At 39.2% G+C, this 19580-nt stretch overlaps 1 protein-coding gene across 1 annotated transcript in view; it reads right to left on the reverse strand.

The window, feature by feature from the left end:
• The window catches only part of LOC135217453 (uncharacterized), a 144476-nt gene that overhangs the window by 26527 nt on the left and 98369 nt on the right, over nt 1-19580 (reverse strand). Inside the window, exon 5 of the mRNA XM_064253328.1 lies at nt 3004-3204. Coding sequence (XP_064109398.1) covers nt 3004-3204 — 201 coding nt within the window. The remainder of the gene's footprint in view (nt 1-3003; nt 3205-19580) is intronic.

The raw sequence follows: 19580 nt of genomic DNA on the forward strand, positions 1-19580 counted from the left end.
TTTTGACTCGGAGGTACATATGTTAGGGGACTGGACTCACTTATAATTTAAGTGTCCGTACACAGTCCTCAGTTGGTACTTGAATAGTTTGCAAATGCAAACAGCAGTGTGTCTGGAGATGTTTAACAACCTCTCTCTCTCTCTCCCTCTCTGCAGACAGGTAAGGGGATACTCTTCAATTTCTTCTCTTCATCTTAGTACAATAGAAGGATGTCGGGAAACACGGAAGTTAGCCAAAAATAGGTATATTCTCTGTCTAGGTTGCATCTTGAGATAGACTTTTCAGAAGAGAGTGGTAATGCTTCCTAGAGAGTTGGAGGACGAAGAAGAAGTGAAGTTTTACAAAGTAACATACAGTGGAATAGGTTACAAACCTAACAGACATACGTGTGCATGAACAAACACCTCTTTTTAGGTTAAGTTGATTCATCATATTCAGTTAGTTCTCGTGGGAGCAAAAGTAGGTTCCCAGAGCAAGAGGAGGGTTTCGTTTGTGTGTTGGTTATTTTGCTTACGTAGCCTTCGCGCGCATCCTGTGACTGTGTTTTTGGGCGTTTCTTTCCTGCTCGACCTGTGCCCTGATTTGGAGTTATGTTTTTATTCTAAGGAATGTATTACGTTTCTTTTTATCATGGAATTGATATTACATATCATCACACATAGTCTTGTCGCATTCAGGTTTGACGCTTAAAATGAAAATCAACCCATCTCATTCATGATAGCTGAATGCTAACTTAGTAAAACATGTTTGTTAAAGATAGTTTTTTCACTTAATTCGCACGCGAATTGGACAAACTTTCAGATATTAAACTTTGGTGAGTTTTTGTAAGGTAGAGTGTTCGACTTATATGATTGCTTACCTGCTTCTTCTTCTTGATAATTAGTTCTGCAGTCTAGTTCTATGTTTAACTTTATGCTTCTTCTTAATGTTAGTTCTGGATTAGTCATCTTTGTAGTCTTAGTCTCTCAGAAGTTTTAATGAGACAAACGACAGAGTTTCTTTCTTTACTGTGGTAAAGAGCACATGGACAAGTTACAACTATAAAGCTTATAAATCGATTTTTGGACCCTGGCAATATTACTACTTCTTTTCTGAACGACGGCTGCCAGTCCTCTCTCGCTTCTTCTGTCGTTCTGAAATTCAGCCACCCTCGGTTCGAATTCGGCACCACTTCCTTAGGCGGTTTAGGATCTGGTTCTCCGCCCAACTGGATTCTTGATTCATGGAGTAGTCTTTCCTTATTTTGTCCCCATCCCCTTTTAGGTGGGGTTAGCATGTTAATTCCTCCTTTTCCAGGCGGAGTCAATAATTTAACATGTTAATACCTCCTCCTGGAGGCGGAGCTGCATTCTTGCTAGAAGCTGAGTAAGTCTGGTGCGAGGTCACAGGTCAAAGATTTTATGATGGTCTTTAAGATTTTAATTGCGATAGTGTTATGGTTCAACTTCCTGCGACTAAGGTTTTGTTGATCAAATTCTGGCTCACACACCAAAGTTCAATTCTCTCTCTCTCTCTCTTCCTCTTTCTCTTTCTCGTTATTTTCACTGTACATACTCTGGTTATTCTCTCTCCTTCGTTTTCCCTTTCTCTTTCTCATTATTTTCACTTTATTTGATTATTCTCTCTCTCTCTGTTTTTACGCTACCCTATCTACTATTATTTCTTATAGTTATTAAAAAACCATGAATATCCATAACATCGAATTCAGTTTATATTAAGAATAACATACTACCAAATGAATTTATATGACATGGGGATATGCCATGGACAAGATTTGAACTCATGCCTTTGGGGTGATACAGTATTGGAAAATTACTTATGCATTTAGTCATGAAGACATGTACAAGTTCACTTAGACTATGCTGTACATATTTCTGTTGAATTAATTTTCTTTTTACGTAAAATCAAAATCAACCAATCTAGGTTTGTAACAAGTGTCTGTTCATGATAACCACGTCACTTAATTTACATGTCTCAAAGCAACAGGCATCCCCTCACATGAAATTCACTTTACCTTGAGAGTGGTTTACACCCAGAAGGAATTATGACCGTAAGTGGATTTTGTCTGGCCAGGATTCGAGCAATAGCCTTGTGGGTCCAGTGCAGAGATAAACACCGACATAACCCTTTAGCTATCACATATTCAGGTTGTTTTTAACTTTGCTATACATATTCCTGTTAAATTCGGGTTCTGTTCTATCTGCACCAAACTAGCTAAGCATGATATTTATCAAACGAGCACATTTATAAGGATTGTAACTTAATTCCTACAAGACTTACTTTCAGATATTTAGCCACTCAGTACTTAATACAATTTACCATATAAAAACACTAAAGGGAGATTATACATGACCCAAATGGATTCTAATCCACATATGAAAAATAGAAATCAAAAGCAAACTAGTTTGGGCTTGATAAAGTATATTGCGTAAGAGGAACAATAATTGCACTCAAGGCATCAATCATGTAAAAGATGTCACCTTTTATTGGTAATGTACCGTACTCAGACCTAAGAGGGGGTGGGGGTTGTGAAACTTGGACGATAACTGGTAATGAATTATAGCTTTCCAGGTAAACAGACTTTGATAGCAAGCGCCACGCAGGAATTACAAAAAAGTAATGAATTTAGTATCTTCAATTTACCTATATTCATTTTAGTTAAATGTCGGTGTCAGGAACGCTTCTTGAGTGGTGTTGAGGGGAGGCTCTCGCTCAAGAATAAAAAGCGCTTCTAGGAGGCGCAGACGTCGTGGGTTAGGGGCTCTTCCGATGATTTTTATATTATTATTATTATTATTATTATTATTATTATTATTATTATTATTATTATTGAGAAAACGTGAAAACAATGATTTTGAAGCAATTTTGCTCATTATAGAAAGCCTGCATGTGAAAGAAAAAGAGAAGCAGAGAGAAAGATACAACAGAGAAACATAACAATCTAACAAATATCTAATGTACAAAAATACAAACAGATATTCAAGGTACAATACAAAGCTTACCAGATTGCTGCATTGCCACCATATAGGGGAATAGTGTCTGCAAGAATGCCGTCCATGGAATAGTTTTTAGCTTCTAAAATGAGTGTGTCAAAGACAAAGGTGCAATTGATCTCCACAGGAGATTCAAGGATTATAAAGCAGCCGCTGGAGTACACCTTGTTCAGGTAAGTCGCCGTTATGTGATCCATGACTACCGTAATACTGAAAAGTAAAAACAAATATCAGTAGACTCCAGAATATTTTATATATTCCAATCTCATGCTTTCAACTAGCCATTATCCAAAAGCAAAATAATAATAATAATAATAATAATAATATAATAATAATAATAATAATAATAAGTACTGACGGGATAAAGCTACCAGATGGGAGCAACATCAAACACGTAGATGAGATGGGATACAAATACCTGGGAATAATGGAAGGACACGATGAAGGACACGATCAGAAAAGAATATATGCAGAGACTCAAGGCGATACTCAAGTCAAAACTCAACGCGAGAAATATGATAAAAGCCATAAACACATGGGCAGCGCCAGTAATCAGATACAGCGCAAGAATAGTCGAATGGACGAAGGCAGATCTCCGCAGCATAGACCAGAAAACTAGGAAACATATGACAATACACAAAGCACTACACCCAAGAGCAAATACGGACAGACTTTACATAACACGAAAGGAAGGAGGGAGAGGATTGCTAAGTATAGAGGACTGCGTCAACATCGAGAATAGAGCAATGGGGCAATATCTGAAAACCAGTGAAGACGAGTGGCTCAAGAGTGCATGGGAAGAAGGACTGATAAAAGTAGACGAAAACCCAGAAATATACAGACAGGAGAATGACAAACAGAACAGAGGACTGGCACAACAAACCAATGCACGGACAATACACGAGACAGACTAAAGAACTAGCCAGCGATGACACGTGGCAATGGCTACTGAGGGGAGAGCTCATGAAGGAAACTAAAGGAATGATAACAGCGGCACAAGATCGGGCCATAAGAACCAGATATGTTCAAAGAACGATAGACGGAAATAACATCTCTCCCATATGTAGGAAGTGCAATACGAAAAATGAAACCATAAACCACATAGCAAGCGAATGTCTGGCACTTGCACAGAACCAGTACAAAAAGAGACATGATTCAGTTGCAAAAGCCCTCCACTGGAGCCTGTGCAAGAAACATCAGCTACCTTGCAGTAATAAGTGGTACGAACACCAACCTGAAGGAGTGATAGAAAACGATCAGGCAGATCCTCTGGGACTATGGTATCAGGACAAATAGGGTGATACGTGCAAATAGACCAGACGTGACGTTGATTGACAAAATCAAGAAGAAAGTATCACTCATTGATGTCGCAATACCATGGGACACCAGAGTTGAAGAAAAAGAGAGGAAAAAATGGATAAGCATCAAGACCTGAAAATAGAAATAAGAAGGATATGGGATATGCCAGTGGAAATTGTACCCATAATCATAGGAACACTAGGCACGATCCCAAGATCCCTGAAAAGGAATCTAGAAAAACTAGAGGCTGAAGTAGCTCCAGGACTCATGCAAAAGAGTGTGATCCTAGAAACGGCGCACTTAGTAAGAAAAGTGATGGACTCCTAAGGAGGCAGGATGCAACCCGGAACCCTGGAACCCTACACTATAAATACCGCCCAGTCGAATTGGAGGACTGTGATAGAGCAAAAAAAATATATAACAATGATAATAATGATAATAATAATAATAATAATAATAATAATCATAATAAAAATAATTAATAACCAGCTCCTGATAGACAAAATGGTAATGAAGAACAGTAGGAGAAGGAAAACCAACCTAAGCATGGCATGGATAGACTATGAGAAAGCCTTTGACATGATACCACACACAGGGCTAATAGAATGCCTGAAAATATATGGGGCAGAGGAAAACACCATAAGCTTCCTCAAAAATACAATGCGCAACTGGAATACAATACTTACAAGCTCTGGAATAAGACTAGCAGAGGTTAATGTCAGGAGAGGGATCTTCCAGGGAGACTCACTGTACCCACTCCTCTTCATAGTAGTCATGATTCCCATGACAAAAGTACTACAAAAGATGGATGCCGGGTACCAACTCAAGAAAAGAAGCAACAGAATTAACCATCTGATGTTCATGGACGACATCAAGCTGTATGGTAAGAGCATCAAGGAAATAGATACCCTCATCCAGACTGTAAGGATTGTATCTGGGGACATCAGGATGGAGTTTGGAATAGAAAAATGCGCCTTATTCAACATACAAAAGGGTAAAGTAACAAGAACTGAAGGGATAAAGCTACCAGATGGGAGCAAAATCAAACACATAGATGAGACTGGATACAAATACCTGGGAATAATGGAAGGAGGGGATATAAAACACAAAGAGATGAAGGACACGATCAGGAAAGAATATAAACAGAGACTCAAGGCGATACTCGAGTCAAAAGTCAACGCCGGAAATGTGATAAAAGCCATAAACACATGGGCAGTGCCAGTAATCAGATACAACGCAGGAATAGTGGAATGGACGAAGGCAGAACTCCGCAGCATAGATCAGAAAAACAGGAAACATATGACGATACACAAAGCACTACACCCAAGAGCAAATACGGACAGACTATACATAACACAAAAGGAAGGAGGGAGAGGACTACTAAGCATAGAGGACTGCGTCAACATCGAGAACAGAGCAATGGGGCAATATCTGAAAACCAGTGAAGACGAGTGGCTCAAGAGTGCATGGAAAGAAGGACTGATAAAAGTAGACGAAGACCGACAAATATACAGAGACAGGAGAATGACAAACAGAACAGAGTAATGGCACAACAAAACAATGCACGGACAATACATGAGACAGACTAAAGAACTGGCCAGCGATGACACATGGCAATGGTTACAAAGGGGAGAGCTAAAGAAGGAAACTGAAGGAATGATAACAGCGGCACAAGATCAGGCCCTAAGAACCAGATATATCCAAAGAACGATAGATGGAAATAACATCTCTCCCATATGTAGGAAGTGCAATACGAAAAATGAAACCATAAACCACATAGCAAGCGAATGTCCGGCACTTGCACAGAACCAGTACAAAAAGAGACATGATTCAGTGGCAAAAGCCCTCCACTGGAGCCTGTGCAAGAAACATCAGCTACCTTGCAGTAATAAGTGGTACGAACACCAACCTGAAGGAGTGATAGAAAACGATCAGGCAGATCCTCTGGGACTATGGTATCAGGACAAATAGGGTGATACGTGCAAATAGACCAGACGTGACGTTGATTGACAAAATCAAGAAGAAAGTATCACTCATTGATGTCGCAATACCATGGGACACCAGAGTTGAAGAGAAAGAAAGGGAAAAAATGGATAAGTATCAAGACCTGAAAATAGAAATAAGAAGGAGATGGGATATGCCAGTGGAAATTGTACCCATAATCATAGGAACACTAGGCACGATCCCAAGATCCCTGAAAAGGAATCTGGAAAAACTAGAGGCCGAAGTAGCTCCAGGACTCATGCAGAAGAGTGTGATCCTAGAAACGGCGCACATAGTAAGAAAAGTGATGGACTCCTAAGGAGGCAGGATGCAACCCGGAACCCCACACTATAAATTCCACCCAGTCGAATTGGAGGACTGTGATAGAGCAAAAAAAAAATTATAATAATAATAGTACATACAAAAGGGCAAAGTAACAAGGACGGAAGGGATAAAGCTACCAGATGGGAGCAACATCAAACACATAGATAAGACGGGATACAAATACCTGGGAATAATGGAAGGAGGGGATATAAAACACAAAGAGATGAAGGACACGATCAGGAAAGAATATATGCAGAGACTCAAGGCGATACTCAAGTCAAAACTCAACGCGAGAAATATGATAAAAGCAATAAACACATGGGCAGTGCTAGTAATCAGATACTGTGCAGGAATAGTGGAATGGACGAAGGCAGAACTCCGCAACATAGACCAGAAAACCAGGAAACATATGACAATACACAAAGCACTACACCCAAGAGCAAATACAGACAGACTATACATAATACGAAAGGAAGGAGGGAGAGGACTACTAAGCATAGAGGACTGCGTCAACATCGAGAATAGAGCACTGGGGCAATATCTGAAAACCAGTGAAGACGAGTGGCTCAAGAGTGCATGGAAAGAAGGACTGATAAAAGTAGACGAAGACCGACAAATATACAGAGACAGGAGAATGACAAACAGAACAGAGTAATGGCACAACAAAACAATGCACGGACAATACATGAGACAGACTAAAGAACTGGCCAGCGATGACACATGGCAATGGTTACAAAGGGGAGAGCTAAAGAAGGAAACTGAAGGAATGATAACAGCGGCACAAGATCAGGCCCTAAGAACCAGATATATCCAAAGAACGATAGATGGAAATAACATCTCTCCCATATGTAGGAAGTGCAATACGAAAAATGAAACCATAAACCACATAGCAAGCGAATGCCCGGCACTTGCACAGAACCAGCACAAAAAGAGACATGATTCATTGGCAAAAGCCCTCCACTGGAGCCTGTACAAGAAACATCAGCTACCTTGCAGTAATAAGTGGTACGAGCACCAACCTGAAGGAGTGATAGAAAACGATCAGGCAAAGATCCTCTGGGACTATGGTATTAGAACAGATAGGGTGATGCGTGCAAATAGACCAGACGTGACGTTGATTGAAAAAATCAAGAAGAAAGTATCACTCATTGATGTCGCAATACCATGGGACACCAGAGTTGAAGAGAAAGAAAGGGAAAAAATGGATAAGTATCAAGACCTGAAAATAGAAATAAGAAGGATATGGGATATGCCAGTGGAAATTGTACCCATAATCATAGGAACACTAGGCACGATCCCAAGATCCCTGAAAAGGAATCTGGAAAAACTAGAGGCCGAAGTAGCTCCAGGACTCATGCAGAAGAGTGTGATCCTAGAAACGGCGCACATAGTAGAAAAATTGATGGATTCCTAAGGAGGCAGGATACAACCCGGAACCCCACTCTATAAATACCATCCCAGTCGAATTGGATGAGCTGTGATAAACAAAAAAAAAAAAAAAAAAAAAATAATAATAATAATAAAATAATAATAATAATAATAGTGTTAAAGAGAATGACAGAATTAAGCGAGTTGATTTTATATATTGTTTTTTCTATTTTTCTTACATTCCACTTCTCAGGCTCAGCGATTTTTCTGAGTAGCTGGCCAATATTCATATTTAGAACTTCTAAAAATTATGAAAATGCTGAAGGTGATCTTTTATTTTATCAAAACAGGATCTCAGGTCCAGGTCAAGCAGGGTCGTAATTATTCTGTAGCCGTAGTTCAATTCCAGGCCAGGGTCGTCTTTGGTTTACAGCTGGTGTTGATGCTGGTACATCTGTTATAACGTGACGTTTTGACCTCCCCTCAGGTCATCTTCTAGAAGAGTCAGTAGAAGGACTATAACAGGATAGTCTGCGTGATAGTATTTATAGTGGCTCAGGGCACTTCCTCTCACCATCCATGCACATTCCCAGGTTCGTCGGCTTTGTGCTGAATCCGCAATATTGCTGTTAAACAAGGACTTCAAGGAAGGGAAGGTGGCTATCTTGGCGATGTTCTATCGTGAACATGAGGCAGCTGTGGTCGTGGAATGCACGTTGCAACTGCTCTATCTCATCCTGGGAGTCGGTGCAGACGAAGGTATCATCAATGGAAATCTGGAAGACCCTCTCTTCAATGGCGCCCATATAGAAATTAGTGAAAAGAACTCCAAGGGAAGATCGCATCACCACTCCGTCAATCTGGGTGTACATGTAGTTGCGGTGATCAGCAAAGGGAGCCTTCTTGGTACAGATTTCAAGCAGGGCTCGAAGGGCATGCTCTGGGATGTTCAAGGATGGAGTGTCGGGGTCCCTTTGAACTCTGTCCAAGATCATTTGTATGGCCTCGTCAATGGGGACATTGGTGAACAGGGACTCTGCATCTATCGAAGTGCTGCATCCTCTTGGCGGGCCTTGCTTGTAGAGCTTCCAAGAACTCGACCCACAACTTCAAGCTGTGTCTATCCAGGACGTACAGGGTCAAGATGGTGCTTTGTTTCTTGGCCAACAGGTATGTTGGAGCAAGGATCTAGCTGATTATGGGGCGAAGGGGGTTCTCTTGTCTATGGGTTTTAACATTCCCATAGATGTAACCTAAGTCATGGTCGCTCGTTATGGGTGGCAAATGTAGGGTGTTCAAGGCGGCGTTGACCCTCTCAATAATGCAGTTACCCTCTTGTTTGATGTCGTCGACAAGGTTCTTGGTAATTCTTCTAAATCTCATGGAGTCCACCAAGATTTCTTCAATCTTCCGGCAGTATTCCTTGGTTTGAATAAGGACAAAAGCAGCTGTTTTATCGGCCCTGCGTCCAGTGACTCCCTCACGTTTCCTTAACTGCTTCGCTGCTTCCCTCAGGTCACAGTTGATGATACCACTGCAGCAGTCTCCACGGTCAGTGAGGGACTCATCAAGCAGAAGGGGTTGAAGGGCGTCAATTGTCCGCAGGTTCCCAAGGTCCTCTTGCTCCTGGATACCATCGAGGATATATTCGATTTCCAAGCGTTTATCCATCGGCCTCAGTTACATGATGAAGTGGCAGTTGAGGCCCATCCGCAAATACATCGTTATGACCTCCATGCATTTCTCCAAGAGAATCTCCTGCCACACCTAAGAAGGAGCCATATTTAACCATGCCAGAACTGCCCATAACAAACAAATAAAAAGAAATGATACCATCCCTAATATCGAGAAAATATATCAGACAACAGATATCCGATGTCTGCACCTCCTAGAAACCCTCTATATAGGAAAGGAGAAACCAGATTTAAACATCAATCAGGAAACGTTTTTCCTTCCCACCGCCGCACGGAGAGCAGCGACAATTCCAGATCATCATGAGTCCCTAATAGGACTCCCGCTACAGACAGAATTACGGATGTTCATCCCCAGGCACACTACTGTGGCACTTGCATGACAGAGTCTTTGCAACAATCAATGCAAGATCTACGACTTCTCCCAAGGCCTGCCCAACCAATGAGAATTCAACTTTAGGTCTGAGCCGCTATAAATACCGTCATGCAGACTCTCCTGCTACAGTCTTTCTACCAACTCCTCTAGAAGAACACCTGCGAGGAGATCAAAATGTTATGTGATACCAGCTATACCAGCATCAACACCAGCTGTAACCCAAACTACGCCTACGAAATAATACCGGCACTGATTGCGACCACTGCTTGACCTGGACCTGAGATCCTGTTTTAATAAAATAAAAGATCCCCTTCGGCATTTTCATAATTTTTAGAAATTCCCAATATGAATATTGGCCGGTTACTCAGAGACATCGATGAGCCTGAGAAGCAGATTGTAAGAAAAATAGAAAAAACAATATATAAAATCAACTCACTTAATTCTGTCATTCTCTTTAACAGCATTTGTCTAAAAGAGGGTCTTCTACCAAAAATAATAATAATAATAATAATAATAATAATAATAATCAATAATAATAATAATAATAATAATAATAATAATAATAGTAATAGTAATAATAATAATAATAATAATAATAATAATAAGGCACATCTGAGTAGCTCTATATTTGACCAAAAAGCGCAGATTATTTTATCTAATATTATCAAAAATTCAATTTCTGTCTTAAATGTATTTTTTGTTGGCCTTTTGAAGCTTACTTTCGCTTCTACGCAAGAATCTAGATGAAAAATATTTCAGGTCATTTTCCACTACTGAATGAATTAACCATATAAGGTGTAGATGCTTTCTTTGTATTAAAATGTTTTATAAAGGTAAGGATAGCTGTTCATATATGAAATTTCCTTTCAGTCATTTTTGGTGTATTCAAGTGTATCCTGCAACACTGGTTCCACGTTTATAACTCAACATTACCTTTTCAAACGGGAATCACGAGCAATATAGAAGACCCATAGCTGTTATATCCATGGTTACTCGAATTCTTCCTACTATATTAGTAGATAAATTATTCTTCTTCCCACTTTGACTCCGCATTATTCAAGTGCCATTTTCTTCAACTACCCTGCTTCTTGTTATAAAACATAGCATATATATGCCAAATTCTATCACTTCAGTCTATACGCTCCTCACCATTTTAAATGTAGGTCATCCGCAATATTCAAGGCCAAAGGTTATATTCATGGTTATTGAAACTACCTTTACATTATTTGTCTCTAAAGTCCTCACAATATACCACTACGAACTGCTCCACCATTTTTTTTTTTCACAAAGTACCCTGCTTCTTGTTACAAGCGTTCTGACCTACTAATTGTTACATTGAAATGTTCTATACTGACGATCGCAGTATGCTCCTCAGAGGAAAATAAAGAGGTCTCTGACCTTACTATAATGCGGCAGTTTTTATCACCCACAATATTTTCTGTTTATTAAAACTAATAGTAAAATTTGCTAATTTTCGTAATAAGTGACATAGTTCATTAACAAATTCCATCCTTAGCTGTAATAATCAGGATATATTTTAGGTGATATGGAAAATGCTTCAGTCTACATAACAGAGAATTTCAGTGTAGCAATGAGTAGCTAAGAAAACTTTTAATAATTATAAGATACCTAATTGTTTGATCTCTTGGCCTCACTTTCAGATAATGGCTTTTGACTTTGTGCCTGTCCTTGTGATTCCCTATGCCCCATGAGCATGCTCTGCCAACTGACTGGTGGATTTTTTGCCTTGATTTCTCTGGCAAGTTTGATATTAAAATGGTAAGGTTTCGTACTGCTAAGTCCATTACCTAAAGGAGAAAATTGTGAATTCTCTGCTTTGAAAAATTATGGATTCTCTGAGTTCTCAATATTTTCTTGTTAGTCCATTGTTTGACCACTCCTGTTTCCTCAGGTATTAAGTTCAGGGATCATTTTGTAAGTTTTTTCAAAAGAAACATCATATTTTAAACTTGACTCCTGTAGAAAAGAATCACATGCTATTTACAATAAAAAAAATTTAGTACTTGGAAATATCATTCACACACAAAGCCCATTACTAAGACACAACTGAGCATTTTTTAAGTTTTGTTGTAATCGTTAGATTAATTGTAGATTCTGTGTATATCATGTGTAAATCTTATATAACTAACCGAGAATGGCCAAAAGCGAGAGTGGTTGTTACTAAGGTAAAAAAGGGTGCAAAATCCAAAAATGGGCGTCTTACAAGTCCCTGGTGGGACATGTGCCTGTAAGACACCATTTACCATCATGACGGCCGTGACAGAGTTCCGACCAAATGTGACAACTTAAGGCGGAACTGTCATCGATTAATGATACCTTTCCTATTCTGTCATTATAGTAACAACATTTTATAACTTTTAAATGAATTATCTATGTCCAAAATTAACCCTTAAAGCTCAGATGTCCTCATGAGATCATTTAAAGTCGTCTGATGTAAAAGATAATTTAATGGAACTTAACTGTTACATGAGAAGCGTTAACCAACATGATGAATAACCTACTGATTGGAATTCAATAGTATTTATAAATGTGAATAGAGTAAGTATACTGTTAACCAAAAGAACATAACTCAGTCATTGTCATATTCCGAGTTTCCAGAAGAAAGTTCCTCAATTTCACTTTCTTCATTCCCTGGATCCAACGACTTTTCATCATCAATCCGACAACAGATTTCTTTTGGTATCTGCTCTCCCTCAAACCAAAGTAAAGTGTATGTGCCATTTTGAATTCGCCATCCACTATCTTCAGGTTTGAGCATTGTTGGTACGGGTTTGTTAGCATTTTTCCATATTAACACAACATAGTTTGAACGAAGAATTTTCTGTTTCAGTACTGATTGGCAAGGAGGAAGTCCACCAGCATTAAATCCTTTGATATTCTAGGTGGTTGTTTGTCATCTTTTGGCTTGCATTTATCATTGAAAATTAAGTACCGCACTTCATCTACTGAATCTAATTTTGGTTTTCCATAAAGAACACAAACAAATTCTCCAACTTTTTTGAGATGGCTTCAACACTGTCCGTGATTCTGTTCCCAGTTTGACAAACATTTCTTGGAATTCCTTTAAGGATTCAACTATGGCATATGGTTTAATCTTTCCTTTCCTCAGAAATGATGCTGTGAAATCACAACCTGTGAATGCGTGCAGCCCAGGAAGAGCCATACACAGGTTTCTTCCAAGATTTGAAGCAAGATTATTGACATCTATAAATCTTCTAGTATTTTTCCCACTCTGCCCTACATCCATCCAAATATGTAGCTCTGTGTTATGGACAGGATAAAGCAGGATCACAAGAATATCTGTGTCATTACATCTCACAATTACATTGGCACCAGCATATGTTCTTTTAATATTCTGAGGATGCAACATAATACGCAAGTCAGCCTCCTCATGACAACACTAAAGATCCCAACTTTTTCACACATTACATGACCATCAACCTCTTTGTAAAGGTGGCACTCTTTTTCCAGTCCAAAATATATTTGATGACCGTGCAAGACAGAGGCATAGCTATCATCTTCCCATTCCTTCACCAGAAAGTGCAGTAATGACTTCTTAAAGTTGTTTTCTCAATGCTTGTTGAAAGTCCTTTGGACGCTGTTGCTCAGGGCCCTTTACAATGAGGCTGATTTCACCTCCAAGGTTTCCATGCCTTCCATGTTCTATGTCCTTGACTGAAGGACTTTCATAGGTGTCACACACAAAATCCACACCCTTTGCTCTTCTACAGAGATTTGCCATGATGTCCTTTCCAATTGCACTATAGGTGGGCGCTATACTCTCTAATGACTGTATTATGAACATTCCATCCACCACACAAGCATCCACAGATGTAGGTGAAACACTTGTAACTTTTCCCTCTAGTATATGCATCAATTTGGATTTGTTGCTTTTCATAACAGTTCCATCAATATGTTCTAGTGACATTGGTACCGGTGTTAAAGGAAATTTCTAAATTTTACAAAGATCTAACTTCTCATTTAAAGCTAGGAACAACAGTCTACCAAATATAGCTCTTGTCCCTTGAACTTCCTTAATCTTCATATCCTTGGTTGGTACTTTTATCTTCATCGCCACATAAGTAAAATTTTGTACTTTATGTCTAGGAATTGGTTTTTCAAACCTGTTGGGATCTGCAAAGCACTCACTGATAAACTTATCACACCACTCTTTCCCTTTGTCCATACAGTGAATGAGGTCTCCTTTTAGATCGTCTGGTGCTGCTTTCCAAGTGCTTATACAGTACAAGTTTTCATCACTCAGAGCTTCTCCAAACAGATTCAGTGTGTCTTCTATTCCTCTTACTAGTTTTTGAAGGTCATTGTTATCTCGTTTGATACGATAGGGTTTCAGCTCCTGAGATGTGTTGTTAATTTTTGTTACACCTGATTTTTCCAATAGATCACCAACAACTGACGCCTTACAGTTTTTGTCACCATCCATTTTTGACGAGCAGAGAATGACTGTGAGAAAGCTAATATGCCTGTCAGTCGTGATCCTGCATCAGCATTTACAGTTTGCTCCAAGGTCATATCCACAGGGTTTCTTGAAAAGGATTTAGCTGACCTCCTGATAGAGAGACCACCATTTTCAAGTACTTGTCACAAACCTGGGTGTGAATCTTCAATATTTATTAGGTTTAGTAAGTAGCATACCATGTAACGTGCATAGTTGTGGCGATTTGTTGCAAAGAACATGTAACAAATTTTTTCAAGACTATAAGTGAAAAGTTCCAGGTCACTGGTAAGACAGGCCCTACTAAACTGAAGAAATATATGCACCAGATCAATATACAGAATCCAATACCCTGCGGTTGCTCCATGACATCAAGATCTTGTTTTATTTGTGAAATGTTCATATTTATCCATTAGGGTTATATATGTTGGTGTACTTTCTAGATTCTCCATGCCAGCAGCTGAGTCCAAAGTATGTAACATTATTTGTAGGTTTTCAGGTCAATACTGCTCCATTGGTTTAAAGAAAGCTTTGAAAATGCAATACCTAGAAAGCTGTAGCTAGCAGTGGGTGTAGTCGTTTGCAGCAGTTGAAGTGTTTTCCGCCAATAAATCCTCGAAGCAATCCAAGTGCCAAGACCTCTGTGTCCACAAGAATATGGGGTCCTCCAAATTCATCTATGAAATGTCCAAGTGAAGCAAAACAAGCCATAATAATGTGAAAAGCACCAGAGCATATAAGCAGATCATCATATTTTGGAGACCCTTGGTCCTGTATTTGCATAGCTGGGTTTGTGATTGTCAGATTGTAGGTCACTAGCGTGTATGTATCGCCACACTCCTTTGTAACAGTCTGTGAACGTCTCATCGTTTCAGCAACCACATCCAGTCGTGTTGGGGTTAGATGTAAGTTCTCCATGTACCTGACAATCTGGAATGGAAGTTTATCTTCTGCGATGCGTGAATTCCAACCAGACCACATTGGTGTATCATTAAATAGTTCACGTGACATTGCCCATGCTATATCTCTTCTTATCTAAATCAGGTGACTGGGTTCATTAACTTCTTTAATTGAGTAGTTGAAGGTTTAGATACGAGATTTCTTTGGATATGGTATAGGATGAACCATGTCAGAGTCAAACTAAATTTTTCACTTAAGCTTTTTTGGAGGCATGTCTGCTTGTGTTGTATCTTTATCTGCTGGACTGGTGGTTGACATATCTTCTTTAAGAACATTTTGGTAGCAAATGCCAACGGTATCATGTAAAGTCCCTTTCCCTGATAAGATTTCAGTGTTTTCATCATAATTGTCCCATGCTGTACCTGTGGACAAACCAGGCTCTTGAACTATTCCATCTGGAGCTACGCTTTGCCTTCTTACCACAGTAGTTGCCATATCTGTCTCCAGAGCTTCAGCTGCATTATAGCTTGTACTGTGACCAAAATGGTTGAGTATGTCCAAGACCTTCCTCCTTCCAGTCATGCTCTTTATACCAAGTCCTAAGGATATATGTTTTGCTGGTTTTACCCTTCCACGCATTGTTACAAATACTGAATCATGAGCATTTGACTGCACATAACGTTCAACATGTGGACTCATTACAGAGGTGTGCCTGCCAGTGTAGAGTGTCTGGAAGAATAGAAGTAGCTCTTCAGGAGCATCTGCCTCACCAGCACGTAAGGTATCAACAGTGATGTCTTGAGGCAGGGGTCTTGTCTTTTCCTGTAGCTGCAGAATGACAGAGCGAAGTTGTAAGGCAGCATCAACAGTGGTAGCATTGGTAGAAGAAAGCACAAAAACGGCTTTGTTGATTGCATCATGCATCTCAGTATGATTAGCGCAGACGATAGTGCCCTTGTTTGACAAATGATATGTCCATGATATATCACTGAACTGTGTCAATATCTTCACACATAATTTTTGTGATGTGTATGAAGAATCACATTCACCAAGGTCCGGAGGTAACGGGACTTCAGAGAGCTCAGTAATTCAGCACAACCTTTTTGGATGATAAATGAAGATATGTGTTCAGACAGTGTTTTGAAAACTATCTCATGGAGGCCACGAAGTTGATCATGGTCACTGTCCTTGTGCGTCTTTTCGTGTCTTTCTGCTTCATTCAAATAGTCTTTTCGACAGCTATGATGATATCTAACCTCCTTTGCTCTAAAATCTACATTAGCTATTTTCAATAACAAGACTTCATCCTTAAGCACAGTTGCAGCATATTTAATTTTCTCCTGAGCATCAGAGGCTTCACAGCTCCCTAAACCTTCATGTTTCCCTTGACGTTTTTTCCGAGACCGGTTGCAAAATATACACACCGGTTGCAGAACTCCAGTGTTGGCTGTAGTTGGAGAGATTGTATATGTTTTCAATCGTAGTAATTGCTGCTGATTATCATCTGTTCTCTCTTCATGTTCATTTTCAGGAAGGACTTTGGGTACTGAAGTGAATCTCTTGTAGCATTCCCTGTGGTAGCCATATTTCTCACTATGATTTAGACATTGCAAATTTTTGCAGACAGAAGCATATTTAGAGGACTTATATTTCTCTTTCCTCACATTTGATGCTCTTTTCGCAGCTTTCCATGTGTTTTCATCAAAATCCTTAACATCACTGTCTTTTGTGTCTGATGTAATATGAAGTATGTAAGTGCGTTCCACAGGCTTGGAATATACTGGAATTGCTTCATTGTGAGTCTCTGTCATCATGCATTCATCATATCACTCTAAAATGAAAATTATAAACGTTATGACGGGCACAATGTTTTTGCACTGCACCCATTTGGTCATGAATTGAAAAAAAATCCAATATATATTTTTTTAAACATTAATAATTCATTTAAAAGTTATAAAATGTTACTATAATAACAGAATAGGAAAGGTATCATTAATTGATGACAGTGCCGCCTTAAGTTGTCACATTTGGTCGGAACTCTGTGATGGCCGTCATGATGGTAAATGGTGTCTTACAGGCACATGTCCCACCAGGGACTTGTAAGATGCCCATATTCAGATTCTGCACACTTTTTTACCCTTGAAAGAACCACTCTCGCTTTTGGCCATTCTTGGTTAGTTCAAAGGGCCTTAGCTATTAGGTTACTTTGCATTTGAATTTTTGCTGCACACTTTAATATACTTCATAAGGATTATGACTACTTTATGCAAAATTAGTCTAAATGCTGCTTTGCACATGCCTGAACAATGTCAGAATTGTGTCAACAATTGAAAGACAAGCCAGAATGAACTGCCCATATTCATTCAATTTAGGCTTGTAAACATAAAAATACCACTTGCATTTATGCACAAATACAGAGATGACATATGAAGGTACATGTGAATGCCTTCAATAGGAGCGTTGGTGCATGGGCAGAAGAGTGTTGTATATAACGTTATTAACTGATTGGATACGATTCACTTCTGACAGAAGCAGCAGTCCCTTGTGTTGTGATTTTGTTTAGTTACTAATGATATGTTTTCCTTTATTCTGCTATGTTCCATTTTCTATTGTAAGAGCACCCATCTAGTCTATGCGATAACCCAAATAAAGCATTGTAAGATGACAGCCAGTGTATAAATACTCACTTTCCTAGCTTAGAGGAATCAAGACTTAAATTGTCTTTCATCTGGCTTCAGATGTAACAAATTGGTGACGAGGTAGAAAAAAACTATGCAATAAGTCTTCACGCTGGCTGTTTACAGACATACCAGGCTACCGGCGCATTTGAAGATGATAAAGAGAAATTTGAGGATTATGCAGACCGATTCCATGTGTTCACAGCAGCCAACGAGATTGTTGACGACAAGAAAACCAGCGTGTTTCTTGCTGCTAGAGGACCCATTCGGTAGATCTAAGTAATAGCTCCACATCGGGTATTTCCTTTGAAAGTCACTTTTTCTATAGCATTTTGGTTGCTTATTAAGAATGTACTGTTATATTTGTAGGTCAACTGTAATTAACCCGCCAGGAGATAGTATACTAAACAAGGTAAAATACATTTGAACCCCCAATCCTTAGTGGCTTTCGTGTGTGTAGGACCGTTCCTTGCAGTCTGTGCAGAGTTGTTACTTACATGAAGAACCACTATGAGCCTGAATTGCAGAATGGCATACATTTTGGACTGCTGTACAAGAGGAAGACGAATCTGTAGTTATCTAGCTGGCTTCCCTCGTAGTTTGCCTGAAGAGGTTATCACCGACTTGTAGTTTTGGTTCATTTTTGGGCGATGTTCTCGCTAGTGGACAGGTTAATGTCGGCTTTACATAAAACTATGGCGAAAGCACAAAGAACTATACTGACAGTGAGAGAATTAATGTTTAAGGAAGCTAAAGAAAGACGTTTGGCTGCCGTGGTTACTAAGGAATTTATAGGAGAGGACACAGTATCCATAGAAAACAAGGTTACAGGTAGACCTAGTCTTAGGGGTAGGATACTCAAGAGAGAGACAGGAGGATCATTTAGCAGTGAATGGTTTAGGCCTGTGTGTATGAGTTGTGGGAGTGCTAGTCATAAATTCGAGACCTGTAGGTTCAGGCAAGTAGTTTGCCTTATTTGTTATAAACGAGGTCATGTCAATATGCAGCTAATATTCATTTCCGGTCCAAACATCCTTACTTGATTTTTTATTATATCTTTCGAATCTTCATAAAAAATGAAAAAATATTCTATATACATAGAATTCTTGAATGGGACAATTGAAAACTGTCCAGAAAATGTTTGTCATGTGGAATTGGAGTTCAGACCAGAAACAAACTTTTACTGTGACACAAGCTTATGTTTTAGTCTACTGTGATCTGTTTACGGCAAACAGATTTTTTCAATGTTTTCTTGGTATTTTCAGTTATTCCATTCTAGATTTCAGCCATATTAATTCATTTTCTGTACTTGCCTCACACCATCAAGTAATTGAGAAGGAGGTAGGCCTAAGTGAAGGTGAAAGAGAACCATTGCCTAGACCAGTGGAGGGCAAACTTTTCTGAAGGAGGGCCGCATCAGTGGGCCATGAAAAGTCAAAGAACAGCACGTTTTAAAATCGGGTGTTGCTCTTTAAGATAATGTATTGCCT

Source organism: Macrobrachium nipponense, chromosome 19, assembly GCF_015104395.2.
Source record: "Macrobrachium nipponense isolate FS-2020 chromosome 19, ASM1510439v2, whole genome shotgun sequence".
Taxonomy (NCBI): Eukaryota; Metazoa; Arthropoda; class Malacostraca; order Decapoda; family Palaemonidae; genus Macrobrachium; species Macrobrachium nipponense.